At 31.3% G+C, this 17,119-nt stretch overlaps 1 protein-coding gene across 1 annotated transcript in view; it reads left to right on the top strand.

The window, feature by feature from the left end:
• Window positions 1-14,791: 14,791 nt before the first annotated feature.
• LOC123656411 (membrane-bound alkaline phosphatase-like) overlaps window positions 14,792-17,119 on the top strand; it is a 31,627-nt gene continuing 29,299 nt past the window's right edge. The window contains exon 1 of the mRNA XM_045592100.1: window positions 14,792-14,883. Within this exon, the coding sequence (XP_045448056.1) occupies window positions 14,829-14,883 (55 nt within the window). The 5' untranslated portion in view covers window positions 14,792-14,828. The remainder of the gene's footprint in view (window positions 14,884-17,119) is intronic.

Here is a 17,119-nt window from a genome sequence, read left to right as displayed (position 1 = left end):
ATTTTATTATTGTAGTGTACTTAATATCATAGATGCTAAGCACTACATAACCGAGGAGCACAATAGGAAATTTCCTGCTCAAAATATGTAGCCTAGCCCGACTGGGCTAACCGACCCTAAAGAAGATCAAAGCTAAATAATACTACCTTCAAGCAGTGTTGTGTTCCTGTTGGTGAGTAAGGTTATCAGAGCGCCTGGGGGCAATTGGGAATAGGCTCGGCAACGCGCTTTGTCGCTCATGTTTCTGGTGTTGCAGATGTCTATAAGCTACGGTAATTGCTAACCATCAGGTAAGCCGTACGCTTGTTTCCCGTCCTAGTTATACATATATAAACACCTTATTTCAATATTTTCTTTTGCCTCTTTTCACCGATTTTGTTCCGTTTTCCGATGAGTTCACCTTTTGCCCAATTTAATACTATATTGTGCAATAAAACATTAGTAAAGAAACAAAGTACTAAATTGATTTATTAATAACTTTTTCTCTTTCAAAATATAACAAACATAAACATAATCCAAAAACACAGGCTATATAATGTCAGACTACGACTGAGTGATAAATTGTTTAAAAAGTTGATCTCGTGCTCAGTGGTGATAAAGAAAATTTATAAGAAGACCTTTAATTCTCGGCATAAATCTTAATATATGTATCTGTATAAATATACTTATCTGGATTGCGGCAGCTCAATGGATCAAGAACAAATTCTTCTAGTCTTCTAGTAAATTCTATTTCTAAACGTAGACGAACTTAATCCAGTTACTTGTCGCTTGCATTATTTTTAAGAATTGCAGTAAATAACTCTAGTATATTTTTTGTGTACTTTGAAATTTTGCTGAGTTACATAATAAATAAATAAAAAATAAAAATAAAAATAAAAAATAAAAAAGCCTTTTATTTCATGCATTTTTTTGAACATTCGTTATTTACAATCTTTAATACAGTCATGAATAAAAATATAGAATCGATTATTTTATACAATAGTTAGACATGACCATTTTGATTTTTTCTTATAATAGTAATGTTATAATTAATTATAGTTGCGTAAAATTAAATAAAATAAAATTAGAAGTTAAAAAATTCGAAAATCATGATCGCTGAGTTACATATAAAGATTAATAATAAAAATGCACTTAATTTTGGCGTTTATTTGTGTATGTAATTTGTAAATGTATTGTTGCTATGTTATTGTATTTTTGTTTTGATAACGAATATTATTTTTGTTTTATAGCTAATTAAAACTTTAAATAATCATAAAACCTGGCCTTATTACTGAGTAGTATATTTTGACGACTTTTCCGAAGGTTAGCACTCCAAGAATTACAGTGATACAAGATGTGTATTAAGTTTTGAATAAATCATCGCTATAATTATTATTTTTACATATAAATTAAATATAAATATAAATCAATAAAGTTTATCACATCACTTAATCTTTAATCGTTATAAAAATTTGTTCAAAGAATTTCAACACCGTTTAAGATGTTAAATAAATAACAGTATCTAATCTTTTAATTATTACATTTTTTGATGTTCTGAATTCATTAAAAAAAATTTAAAAAGCAAATAAAAAGTGTTAATACTTAATACAATATCCATAAAAAATAAATTAAGCATTATTGTTACTTCTATACATTATCGTCTCATAGGTCACGTTTATTGTAATATAATAAAATAGACCACGTTTTATTATACACTCATTTCCATTTCAATTCTTCGTGATACACGGCTTTTAGTCGTCAATTTAAAAACTCGTTCCTCAATTTATTTTTGTTTAATGATTTTAAATGGTGATCTCAGAGTACATATGATCATACCAACATTATTTAGAATGATAATGCGCTTGTAAAAAATAATTTACAAAGACAGAAGACATACTGGGTATCGTTTGGTTTGGTTGAGAATTCAAACTCATTCGAATTTGGGGATTCGCCCTAGATATTGTTCAGTATGGTCAAGAACCCAACTTATTTCAGATTCTTAATACATTTTAAATGATGTAATTTTTTTTACTGGCTCCTGACAGTTTCAAATTCCAGTGCATAGAATATTTCCGCGAATAAACGATAACGACGTATAAATACTACATTATGAAGGTCAGCTCCTCGCTCCATATCGGTCAGCGATGCAACACTATCACAATGGGCTGGCGAATCATTCATATCCTCCTTAAGATGAATGGCGCCCACACAATAGCGTGATATGACCGAGTAAACAAATATAGCTCACTATTTTGAAGATCTCAAGGTAGTGCGACAATTGAGAACGCTTGTAATATGTGTAGGACAAGGATTTTTTTATTGAAAATAATTGCTTTGAAGAATTACTGATAGTATGAAAAATCTTTTTGATAACCTTTAATAAATAAAGCAAGGTGTTTATAAACCATATTTAAATAAGAACAAAAACACAAAAAATTAAGTTGTCCACGTAAGAACACTGTTACTCAAGTAAAGAATTATTATTCTTAGTCTGCCTCGTGAAGTATTTTAGTTTATCACTATGTCATATTTTATGTGTACATTTTTGTCAGTATTACTAGCAGTTGCCTGAGGTTTTGCTCGCGTAGAAGTTGATGATATTTACAAAGAGAAGTGTATAATCATTATATTGTAACAGTTTACGACCTCTTTGTTTACCACATTTGTGGTTCACGTTTTGTGTGCTAGAATCAACTGTCTGCTTGCAGAGCTTGCTCTCGCTCACACTTTCTATAACAGTTATGCGAAAAATAGTGTTTCCTTTTAATTGTCTCGTCACGCCAGACATCCTGGTTTTTCGCAACCCTCATCCAGCCTGCATCGGCAATTTTATGTAGATCGTCGGTCCAGTGGCTGTGTACCAGAGGGCGTCCGACATTTCGGTTGCAAAAACACGGTTTTCACTCCAGAAAACATCTGCTTCAACGGCCATCGGTCCTGCGACATAGGCGACCAGCCTTGTACCACTTCATCTTGCTAATTCTGTGGGCTATGTCAACAATTTTCGTTCTCTCCCGGATAGTTTCATTTCTAATCCTATTCCATTGTACGTTGAACGACTTTAAACTTGTGGACCAGTCCCTTCTTCAGTGTCTATGTCTCGGGTCCGTATGTTGTTAACACAGGCATTACGCATTGCTCGAAGTCTTCTGTCTTCAAGCATCGTGGAATCTTCGAAGTGAAGATTAGACGAAGGCTGACAAACGCCGACCATCCCAATTCTCGCTCGGTCTTCGGTCTCTTTCTCGAAGTCGTTGCAGCCAAGTTGGAAGGTATGATACCGGTACCGGTCTCGTTATCACTTGGTTGCTTAACATAACTTCCGTTTTTTCCAAGTTCATATAGGCCGACTCGTCGGAAGAACTCGTTTAGGCCGTCCAGTATTTGGCCTAGCTCATCAAACGTCTTCGTAAAAAGATGACGATATTGTCGGCAAAACGAAGGTGCCAGATGTATTTGCCGTTGACGTTGATGCCTCGTTCCCCCAATCCAACGTCTTAAAGACATCCACCAGCCAGTAGTAAGCAGTTAATCTTGGCTTGATGAAATCTTATTAATTAGTGTATATGTAAATTGTCCATTAATACTGAAATACGTATTAATTATTTGTTTTATCAGTAGTCCAAAAATTAAATGTAATGCTTTTAATTCAACCACTATTGCTTCTGAGAGTTATAATTTTTCAAGATCTATTTTTAGTGGACCTCTATTCTTCTTGTAGTATTTGTAGCCCAAAAACGGAAGAAATTCATACAAGCTTACGAGAGCCCTTAGACTACCTCAATCCAGTCTTGTAATAAAATTCATCCTTACCAGACGTTTACTAGTTACTAAAAACTTCCTCTGTGTCAATATTCAAGTTATCGGAATAAAATTTATGGACTTTTATAAAATCCTTTAGGAACCTTTCGACTTTCTTTATGCGACTATGTCGCAAGATTTGTTCTTTGTAGACACCTACTATCTTATTGTCAAATTTCAAGCCTGTAGCACAAAAAGTGAACGATTCTCTTGCAAACATGCACGAGGCCTTAGATCATTTTTATTCAGTTCTGTCGCAAAATTCATTCTTAGCAGATATTTACTACCTTTTTTGTCGAATTGTAGCAAAAAAAAAAAAACTGAAGTTTTGTAAAATCTTTCGAGAGCCCTTAGAGGTTTAAATATTCTTAATACGGTCCTGTCGCAAAATGAGTTCTTAGGAAACGTTTATTATTATCCTATGCATACATTTTTATCTAAATGCGATGTATTTGATAAACACAGAATCACCATTATCTAACATAAAAATTTTGCAATTTTTACACATGTAGATAAACTAACAATTGTAAAACTAAAAAAATTATAATTATCATTTAATATTAGTGTCATAATATGCAGATAAGGTGCGTGCGTCAGACTCCATCTCTGAGGCAGGGTAGGCCCACGGTGATAAAGCGTGGTTCATTTTATACAGAGTGTTTTGAATATAATTTTTAACATTTTAAATATAATTAGTCATTTTAATAATAGCACTTTACTATACTATTATTCCTAAACGGTTTCTGGTATTATAAACTTCTATGAGTGAAACAGTATTTTCACGTTATACCTTGTATCAAATATAGCCTATGACATGCTTCACACTACATATGTATAAGGCTACGTTGTGAAGTCTTAAGATGCAGCCAGACAAAGCTTTACAGGTAAAAATGAAATAGCCTGTTTTAATTGAAAAAATCTATAAGACAATTTTGTATAATAAATCATTTGACATCAAACCATAAAATTAAAAAATCATTCACTGCAATATTACATCAAAAATCACTTAGTGCGAACTTGAAACATTTTGTTTTAAGATGTTAATTTTTTTAATGATAAGTAAACACGGAAATAAAATCAGCCTATATATTAAAAACGGTCGGTTATAAATCGCAACACGCTGTGATAACCGACAGTTAGCTGACCACGCCCCCTCAGTGACTCCAAAATGTTTACTGTCTTGTGCGTTTTGACTACGATCGGCGCTGTTCAAGGAATTTACGGTAAGGATTTGTGGTTTCTAGGACTAATTGAAATATAGCGTTAAAAATATGTATACTTCTATTTATTTTAGAATCAACAAAAATATAAAACGGTTGAACTAATTTTGTTAATTAGGAATGAAATTAAAAATTTTAACATTAATGAAATTAAAACAAAAATCTTTATTTAAGTAGGCTTTGTAAGTAATTTTGATTTGTAATTTTAAGCCCACCTCCCTTATAACTTAGAGGTATGAAAATTAGATGTTGGCCGATTCTCAGACCTACCCGATATGCACACAAAATTTAATTTAAATTGGTCCAAACGTTGTGACACGAGAATTTTATACACGAGTATAAGATTAGACTTTCATAAATTAATCATTGTGAATGTTTAGCTACCACTGATTTCATATGCATTTTAGTAGGTATAATTACTATTTCTTTTTATATTTCGGAAACTAATAAGTTTATATATAATAATAATTCTATCGCAAATGTTTGAAAACAATAAAAAAAATAGAATATGGTAGAAAAATCCTTAGCACCATATTTTACAATTTAGCTATTTTTAATTTTATATAGGTAATATAATTTGATTTTAGTGATTCATCATCATCATCATAACAGCCTATACAGTCCACTGCTGGACATAGGCCTCCACAAGTTTACGCCAAAAATAACGTGAACTCATGTGTTTTGCCCATAGTCACCACGCTGGGCAGGCGGGTTGGTGACCGCAGTACTGGCTTTGTCGCACCGAAGACGCTGCTGCCCGTCTTCGGCCTGTGTATTTCAAAGCCAGCCGTTGGATGGTTATCCCGCCATCGGTCGGCTTCTTAAGTTCCAAGGTGGTTGTGGAACCTTGTTATCCCTTAGTCGCCTCTTACGACACCCACGGGAAGAGAGGGGGTGGCTAAATTCTTAAGTGCCGTAGCCACACAGCACTTTTAGTGATTATTTAGATACAAATAGGAAACTCACTATGAATATCTCGAGTTATTTATAAGTTCTGAAATTTAACAAAAATGATTTAATGTAATACTAATAAATATACACATATACTACAATTTTTTTTTTGAAGTTATACTTATTTGGCGCGTTAGGGAAAAATGATGAGGATAAATTTTTACGATGTGCGCGCACACCGTCGCAAAAAAAATCCGACAGCCTGATGAAATTTTCCGCAGAAAGCAGAAATTTAATACATTAATATAATATGTAGACTACATTCTAAGTCTAATTAAAGTATCTATTCTATGTTTCAAAAACGACTGATTTTAGTAATTTGATTTATTATTGATTTTCACCAATACGTGTGCTACCGCAGTCGAGCTTGTAGCGCTATCATAAAGTTTATACATATCTAGTTGAAGTCTGATGACAAGAGCTTGTATACCTAAATATAACTAAACCCTACCCCAGTAGAACATCGGGTTATAAGGCTAAAGGAGAGGCGAAAGAAAAGATAAAACCATTTTATAATAATCTATGAATATATTTTTATGTAATCTGGCGGATAAATTGCTATTTATTTCCTAAAGCCTAAAGGTTATCGATAGGTTAACATCGTTGATGATAAGTTTCGTAATTTATCACAAAAGAGTGTACTAATAAGTACCGACACGTTTTAATGATGTGTTTGTAACATGTTATTGAATAATGTAGCCAATTTAAATTGTTTTTCTTGGTTACCATCTAAATTTACTTTAAAACAGTAGGTACGATTTGCCCAGACTTTTATCAGACTAACAAAAAACTTTCCTTAGTAAGTGCCTGTGTGTTTGTTTGCGTGATTTTTTTTTATAAATCAACTAATTTAATTAGGATGGACTTTGCCATTTACCTGCGATCTGGAAAGATTTACTATGTAAACTATTTCGTTGACTATAAGAAATTAAGTGTAAAGAAATCGTGATAGAGATTCAGAATGTTTTTGTTAATTAAAACACTCGATCGCAGTAGCCCGTTAACTATTTTTATAGCAATTATAAAGAACATTACATTGTTAAATTTAAGAACCTTATAAAAATAATTATAAACAAGAGAACATTTATTATATCTACTTAGTACTATTCAGGCTAACTAAATTAAAAAGATGAATTAAAACATGTGTTATATATTATATAACACATAGCAGAAAATAAAAAAAAATCTCCGTCATGCTATATTGAGAATGTTGTACAGATACTTGTATTAAAAAAAAAAACATATATTTTTTGAAGAATGTCTAATTGTGCTGAGGTCGCAATTATCATTTTTTTAATTCTTTATAACGTAATACACATGATAGACATAATTGCACAGAAGACGGATTCAGTAATTATTATATTACGTAGAAAAAATATATATACGTAAACTATTCAAATTATTAAAGTTACGGAAAAACATGTGATCATGGAATCACGTTGTCAATTTAGATCTTGTATTCACTAAGTTGGCGTACATGTTAGATTGTCTTGTATAAGTTGACGTAGATTTGCTATACATATATGTAAAATGTACGTATATTGTTCACAGTATTGTCACTTTTACAGCTATAAAACAAAGTCAATAAATAGCATTACTCTAAAGTAATGTTGTGTTCCTGTAGTAAGGTTGCCAAAGCTCCTTTATAGGGTAGGATATAGGGTTGGCAACGCGCCGGCAATGCTTCTGGTATTGCTATCGTCCATAAGCTACGGTATCCGCTTACCACTAGGTAAACCGTACGTTTATTTGCCACAATTATAATTAAAAAGGTTAAACAACCGAATTAGAAAAACCGCATTTACCCTGGTTTAAATTAACGGTTACGATCGTTCATACACAAATAACTAGTAACTTTCATATGTAAAAACAGCAAACCAAAAAGATTTCTAATGAATAAATTCTAATGAGTAAATACCAAGATAAACAACGCGTTAAAATAAATTAAGTCTAAATAAATGGAGCTTTATTTGGTATTAACTTTTATTTATTTTATACAAATATCAGATCAGTTATAATAATATTTAAATGTTTTATATTATTCAAATACTTCTAATATCACTTTGTCATGTATAGGAAGCGTATTTGCGCCTAAGTATAGACGAAAGCAGGATTTTGAAAAATAAATTGATTGAAAAAGAACTGTAAAAAAAAACCAAACGGAAAATTCTTCTAAAGAAAAACTTGGCATTTATAATAATTATTAAAAAGATGTCTCTTAATGAACACAACTCATTAAACACGTTTACTTATTCAAACATGATATGTATATACATATTTACTAAGCACCGCTTCGATGACGATTCTCTGACGTTAATTAAAGTACCTAGGGAACACCCGCAAAAATAATTATTGGAAATCTAAAGTGGAAAAAATGTTTACTTAGTGAATCGTAATTACGATTCAGTAATTAGTCACTATCCGAGTTTAGTTTAAATACGCTAAATGACCAAGTATCGATGTTTCTATTTTTAGTTTTACTAAAAAAAAAATATACCATTATACCTATATTTTAGACGCAACATAAAGAGATTGTATATATAGCCTTCTTCGGTAAAGGAACCATCTAAAACAATTAATTTTTCATTTCGAACCAGTAGATTTTGAGATTAGCGTGTTTTAACAAACAAACAAACAAACTCTTCAGCTTTATATTAGTATAGATTGTCTTTAAACATTATCAATAAAATGTATTAATCATTTTAACGACATCACGTGAGCTTTATTTGGCCTACTCTCTGAAGTCTAGAAAACACATTTTATTTCTAGCATTGAATACATATATTCAGTACTTAATATTACTTTACTATTTTTAATCAACAATCTTAGTTATTCAATGAGTCAGTCATGTGATGAGGTTTTAGCAAAATTACCCAAAAATCACGTTTAACATTTTAGTTGAAAGCATATTATAATAAATAATTAAAAAAAAAACTATGATCAGAATACCATCTTTAAATGCAGGTAAATATCGTGATAAAAATGTCAAGACAGACATTAAGGTTAAACTACCCGTTTGTTGGTTATTTGTTTAGATATCGCGTTTTCAATGAAATATAAATACATATGATTTGTTCCTTTTCCGGACCCCCCTCCCCTCTTTCCAGCCTCAAATAATTAATGGATGACACCCTATAGTTTAATTATATGTATAAAATATATTATTCTTTTTAAATATTCGTTTTGATGAAGAGTATAAATTAAAACGATAACACTTAATTAAAACAGAAATGAAGTAATAAAAAAGTTGTTATGTATAAACGTAAATTAATTGTAAAGTAAGTAACATATAATAAACGCGATTTCACAGTATACATATGTAATAGAATGTACATGGCCTAGCTTTCCGCCCGCGGCTTCGCGCACGCGTATTACGCAATTTTGGCTGTTTCGTTCTCTCGTTAAAATACAGTCTTTCACACGCAGTGGCAGTTGTCCTGGTAAAATAATTTCTGACGTCAATGTTCTACTTTTTGAGTTTACCCATTACCAATAAGTTAAAATAAAATCTTTATTCTTAATAATATTAGTATTGATGTAAAAAGATTAAGTGATTTCGTTATGTTATGATTTCTTAACAAAAACATTTATTTTACTGCTTTGATTTCACTCCTTATCTTCACTTGTATTTACATTAATTGTAATAAAGATTAGTAAGTTCAGACACGATTATTTTTATAGCGTATTCATTTATGACGTGATTGTAAATGCTTAATCTATTACAAAAAAGGTAAAATTACACAAATTTGTGACGGTGTTTTTTTTCGAAATTTTATTATTATAGTCGTTGGCAATTTTTTTTACGATAAATAAAAACAATAACATTGAATAAAGACATCTTGCTGTGACAATGGGAGAAGCCTAGAATGGACGCTTGTTCTGAATTCTAGTTGGTACCATGCCTTAGAATATCATCGGCACAGTGTAGGGCTCAATGCGCAACACTGTATTGAGCGGTAAGCAAACAGAAATTAATAATTACGCTTCAGTCTGTAATATCCCACTGCTGGGCATAGGTTTGTTTCCCCATGTAGGAGAAGGATCAAAGCTTAATCCACCGCGCTCCAATGCGGGTTGGTGAATAGATTCCCAACTATGAGTAAAGATTGCTATCAAATGTACATGATATACCCGGGGCTGACGGCTTAACCTGCTCTCCGAGGCACGGTGGGGAAACCCAAAAGGACTGCACAAACACACAGACCACGACAAATATCTGTATTACAAATACAAATATTTGTCATTCATTGTTACCAATAATTGTTACGTCCGAGGATCGAACCCACAACCAACCCCCGTGCAACAGCCACAAACCAGTGATGTGACCGTTGCGCTAACGCGGCGTATGAATAAATAACTTAATCAAACGATACACGCGCAAATACAAATAAATATCTTTGTATAAATATAATTAATATTGATTTCAATCAACTTGGAATAAAGTATATATAGCGAACCGAAAAAACAAATTGAAGCATAGTCTGTCTCTAGTTTGATAATTACATTCCAAAAATTAGATCAAACTAAATTAACTAATTATTTAATAGTAAGCATTTGTAATGCTGATAATTTCGGAGCATTTATTTCGTAAAGAAGACACGAAATATATCAATCGGTGTGTTTGAGACTACAATCTCAATAGAATTAAACGGACTAATTAAAACCAGTAGAAATGACTTCATGAAATCACTCCAAGTTAAGATAAATAAAAATAATCGTTTATAAAAAAACAAACAAATATCAATTATTCAATATCAAGTATTTTTTGTCGAATCAACAACAGGTTTCAGAAAACTCGTTTCTTGTTTAAGTCACCGTTATCATGAAAACGACTTTTAAGAGAAATGACACCAATTCTGAGTTTTTAAACATTTCGCTGCGTTATTTTGACTGATCTCATTTTGATATCGTCTACAAAATTTATAAAAATAAACCATGTAAATAAGAATTTGCTCATTCTCTTAAATATCGGAAACCGTAAAAACGGAAGACAAAAATTGCAAAAAAAAATTTATATATAAATAACTTAATGAAAAACCATGTATATAACACAGTTTCACTAGTAAGACAAATTATTATAATATATGTGTTTTCGGAAACTAAAATTAGTTTTAGTACTCTTAGTTTAGTTAGTCTTAGTTAGTTTAGTACTCTTCCCGTGGGTCTCGTAAGAGGCGACTAAGGGATAACACACACTACCACCTTGGAACTTAAAAAGCCGACCGATGGCAGGATAACTATCTATCTGCTGGCTTTAAAATGCACAGGTTGAAGACGGGCAGCAGCGTCTTCGGTGCGACTAAGCCAGTCCTGCGGTCACCAACCCGCCTGCCCAGCGTGGTGACTATGGGCAAAACACACGAGTTCACGCCATTTTTGGCGCGAGCTTATGGAGGCCTTTGTCTAGCAGTGGGCTGTATAGGCTGAAATGATGGTGATGATGTATAAAGAAATTCATATATTATATTAGGTATATAAAAGTATAATTAATTTGGACAAATGTTGTGACCATCTAGCATCCGTTGTGATAAGCATGCACATCCTAAAATGTGTGCTATCATATTATTTATTTATTCTATAGTTAATCATACATAAAAGCAAGTAAGATAGTAAGTAAGGCCTCAAAAACAAAGGAGGGAGCCACATTACCACCTCTCTTCTAATCACCAACATATTATATACTAAAAACTTTTAAAAACACACTGCATCTTATGGTATAGGTATTATTCCGATCGGTATAGCAATTTTCGCAGTATAACAAAACAAAAAAAAACAGATCTCGATTTATTATATGTACTATATGCGACCACATATATAACATTATGTGAATAATGTTAAATTAATGAAGTAATAGAAGGAGAGTTGTTAAAATTTAATTATTTTTCTATAGGTACCGTCGACAGATACTAGCAACACTTAATTAGATTTGGTTTGATCGAAAAATCGCAATTATCTGGCTTGTTGTACTCGTCATGTTACAAGCGGTAGATTGTTTCTAAATTCATTTGGGTAGTCATTCCAGCCTATTGCAGTCCACTACTGGACATAGGCCTCCACAAGTTCGCGCCAAAAATGCGTGAACTCATGTGTGTTGCCCATAGTCACCACGCTGGGCAGACGGCTTCGTGACCGCAGGGCTGACTTTGTCGCACCTAAGACGCTGCTGTCCGTCTTCGGCTGTATGTTTCAAAGCCAGCGGTTAGATGGTTATCCCGCCATCGATCGGCTTCTTAAGTTCCAAGGGGAGTAAGCGGTATTTATTATTATACCTCAAGATGCAGCGTGTTTCGGAGAAGGTTTTAGTATAGCATATGTTAGTGATTACTTGTCCTGTAAAAAAAGATGGACGAACAGACACTAGTATCTCATAAGGAAATATATATGCTTGAAAAGTACCTGTGAATTTGCTGAGCGTGCACAATGTCGCAAACTTAGCGCTGAACACATCCTTAATAATTTAAAAGGAGCCTAGAAATGGGTCATATAAAAAATTACGTAATTTGAAATATTAATCAATAATGATATTAATCATTTTAAGAAATATTTTTTTAATTCGTAAGGGACGGTCCCTTATGTTGGGGAGTTTGTTTTATAATAAAATGTCGTTGTATATAATTATTTGTATTCATTGTCAATAGTACAGGCAATGCATAAACGAATTTGCTGGTCATGTCCTATGTAATAAGTTTTAATTGTTAACTAATTACTAATTGAATTCTTGTTAGACAATACGTGACATTTACCTCATCTAGCGTAATAGCTTAAACACATTTCTTGAGTTTCCTCGTGTCTTTAAAGCCCGGTTTATATATTCAAAAAACGATACTTTTTGTTTACGAACCGTTTTATTTCGAACGCGTGTACCCATTAAATTTAGAAAACTCGTATTAAAATTTTAATTTTTCATAACATAGGAACGGCTTAAAGGATTTGAATCATTTTGTTTTCGGAATTGTCAGACGAATGAATAAGAAAATATTCCTTTGGTAAATCCAGAACAACTCTGTATTTTATTTTATGCTATATCAGTTTAATATACTACCTTTTTTCCATTATCAGATATTTCTCTACTGCGAAACCAAGTTTGATCAACAGCATAATTATAGTTAAATTATATAATTTTTTATTAAAAACTATATCGGACGTGATCAACAATATTATTATCCTCAAATTACAAAAGATACAATTTATACACGTGTATATGAGTATTTCAATGCTATCTACACTTTAATACGTCGGTCTATTAACAAGCTATAGTTAGATAACTTAATCATCAATCAAGGATCAATTTAAGGATTTATATGTTTTTGTAATCAATGATTTTAAATCAGAGGCCTTTTGAGTTTTTTTTCCTTTTGAGATTCATCACACGCTCAGCGGGCAGTGAAAAAACGATGACCAAAATCCCGTTTTGCATTCTACGAACTTTGTGTTGGATACAATATCAAAATCAAAATATAAAATTACATATTTGGTGTAGGGTTCAAAAACACTTTTGAACCGCAAACTTGAGTCTTATGAACAAGACATTCGTCGTTGATACCTAATGTCGAAATCTCGGGCTCAGCAAAATGAAAAAAAAGCATAGTTAATATCACGTTTTTGAATCATTTTAGTAATAAAAATAACCATGTTAATTTAAAACCTTATATAGTCTTCGGTAATAGATTCTGCAAAGAATAAAATAATAAGCGAGAAGCTCCACAGTAACACTTACAAAAAATCTAATCATTCTAAATTTACTTATAAGTACCTAATTGTTTGTACTCAAGCAAAAAATATATTGACAAGAATAGTACCTAAAGATTCATTATTAGGGATTATACAAAACTACTCACTACTACTCATACGAAGTATTAGTGTAAAGTTTTTGATATCCTAAATATCATAAGATACTAGGTATACGAGTATATAGGAACAAACAAACATTATAATAAATTAATGATGAAACGTGTAAAACATTATAAAAGTAGTTTATGTTCTACTATAACAATAAGTGATTATTTATTACTCATCTGTGCGAACTAAAAACTTAATATTAAACAAATTTTATCTTTTCTAATTTGAATACCTACTTACTTTATTATTAATTGAATTTGTCAGTTATTTATTAATGTATGCGTTAAGAGCTGGTTTCTATAAATTATCATCAATAACTGGAGATATTTGTAATTTTGACGTAAAGTTAAAACGAGTCGTTTTAAAATTTTATGGATAGTAAAGCCTGCTTCCTATATTTAGAAAACGTCTTGTTTTATCAGCGAAACAATTTCGAACGTATTGTCTTAGTTTTTTTTTTTTTAATTTGCTTAACGATCTATATAATTTTAAACATATAGCGTTAGAAATTCAATGAATCAAATCTTGAAAAAACGAATCGTTGACCCAATAAAGGGCCCGGGCAAAAAATATGGATGGATGAGATGAATAGAGATGGATTTTTTTTTTATGTCACTAGGTCGGCAAACCACCGTATGGCTCACCTGATGGTAAGCATTTACCGTAGCTTATAGACACCTGCAACACCAGAAGCATCGCAAGCGCATTGCCGACCCTATCCCCAATCCCCCCAAGAGCTCTGGTCACCTTACTCACCAACAGGAACACAATACTGCTTGAAAACAGTATTATTTTACTGTGATCTTCTGTAAGGTCTAGGTACTACCCCAGTCGGGCTGCTCCATATTTTGAGCAGGAAATTCCTGCTGTGCCCTACCATTATTAAAATCCGCTGTAAATCTATTACAATATCGTACTAATAAAGCATTACGATAGTACAGAAACGTATAAAGTTGATCATCGTGATGTAGTTAGTAGTAAGATCCGCTGATCCTGCAGTTGATAAACGTGTAGCGTCGCGTGCGCACGAGTGAGACGATGTCGCGTGCGCAGTTCTTCATAATTTTATTAGCGATTAATATTATTGACGCAGGTATGTTCATTTTGTTTTCAATACTCAATTCTATTATTCGCTATTGAATATTACTTTGTAATTTTTTTTAATGTTTTCTCGGATTATTTCGATTAAAATATCCGTTTCACCGAATCAAAGATGTAAACAAACTTTTCTTGTAACATTTTAAATGCAGTCAGTTATTAAAATTACAATCAAGATTATAATTTAGTAATTGATGTTTTTTTTTTATTTCGTTATAATAATTTTGGATTTAATTACATATATTTGCTTTATTTATTTTGCAACTTAAGTTTACATTAAACATTTTAATAAAAAAGGTGAGGCCTAAATAAAAGAGAAACAAAAGAAGGATGCCTTAATTTATTTCTACCAATTAATTATTATTTATTTTTATCAAATTTCTTATCAATTATAATTAAATTTATGTTCAATTTAACTTTTTACTTTACTTATACCATAAAAAATAATGAAATATGGGCTTAAATTTTATCAATCACCAGTATTACCTACCTAAAATTTTTCTACGTTTCGAATACTAAGTGTCTGCTATAATAAGGGTTGATAAGGCTTCGATATCTGTTCTCTTTCTGCTGCAGGGTTGCATTTTCTGCTTTAGAGTTGCACCTTTGTATGTAGTAGTCGGGTAGTATGTAGTCGGTAGGCAGTTGAAATCGTTAGAAAATTCTTACCGTTGGCAAACTAAGAACGCTTTGAAGATTATAAAAATAAAGTCTTTATTTAACGATAACATTAAAAGCGACTCCTCAAAAAATAACAAATTTGCAATCCCTATTAAATTGCTTTATAGCTCGTTAAAATTATTTAATTATGTGATGATTATTTTTTTTTTTTTTTATTTAATTTATTTATTTAATCAGTACGAATTTACCACTTACATTAATTAACATTTCAAATAAGTCACATTCCAAAAAAAAAAATTTAAGTACAATAACAAGTTAGATTAATAAATTGATCATAATAAAAATCATAAAAACAAACTAAAGAAAAAACAGAAAAAATAAAATAAAATAAATAATAATTATATGTGACTTGATGATTTTATAAGTATTAAATCATGCATTTGCATTTTCAAGTAACTATTACTTTTTCTACTCAGCATCATCTTAACTGGCAGCACATCAAGTAAAATTAATATTTAAATAAAAAAAAAAAAAACAATTGTCTTATTTAAAATGCTTTTGACATGTGTTCCTATTAAGTACAATTTGATTCTCATTTGTGTTGAAAATTTTTCCTTCCCGTTGCTTTCAATTGAGTTGCGATTTTATTTCAATCCTTTTTTTCAGTTATATATTATTTATTATAGCTTGTTTACTAGAATAAATGAAAAAAAAATCAAAGTCCAAAAATTGGGTTATATAATTGGATTCAAAAGCAATATTTAATAGTCATTTTACAAGTTATTATTATATTAGTTTTAATTAATTTATTATCAAAGCTACCACTGATTCGGAATGTAGCATATCTGCAGAAGAGAATCAGCAAGAAACTCTGCAAATACTCTTTTATAAAATGTGTTTTAATACAATAAAAGTGTACGTATGTACACATGTAAGAAATTATATTTCATTGGCTAGCTAACTTCCGGGTGTCGATTTTTTGTGATTCTCCAAAAGAAGTATAACTTTAGTTATAGGAATGTTATACTAATACATTAAAGAACTTAAATATATTAATTAAATATTTGTAACGAAATCGAAATAAAGTAGAAAAAAATACAAGGACAAAGTGTTACTTAATTGACTTCCAAAACAATTTAAAACAGAGCAGTAATTTTTATGTTGCTAAAAATTTTCCTTGCTACAAAACAATATTTAAGGAAAAAATAACCGGTAACTCAAATATTATAATCTAAAAAATATATCACCGGTTTTGATGTTTGTCCACGTGGGTCACCCAACCATACCTGTCCGGTTGTTATCATAAATATCTGATAGCGATTGTTACTCATAGTAGAGAACATATCCAGTAACCCGCGGATTAAGCTCCAATCTTTCTCCTACATTGAGAAAGACCCCTAAGCCCAGCTGTGGGATATTACAGGCTGAATACAATGGAATACGATAAGACCAGCTTTGCACTGTTTTAAGTTTTTATATTATATTTTAACTAGTTGTGCCCGCGACTTCGTCCGCGTGGAATTTAACAAAAAAGTTATTTTTCAGTTCGCAGAGTTATACAATATATAAATTTCTAAAATAAAAGTAGCCTAAGTTACTTCTTGTTACAT

The sequence above is a fragment of the Melitaea cinxia genome, chromosome 9 (assembly GCF_905220565.1).
Source record: "Melitaea cinxia chromosome 9, ilMelCinx1.1, whole genome shotgun sequence".
NCBI lineage: Eukaryota > Metazoa > Arthropoda > Insecta > Lepidoptera > Nymphalidae > Melitaea > Melitaea cinxia.
This window is presented reverse-complemented; position numbering and strand designations above follow the sequence as displayed.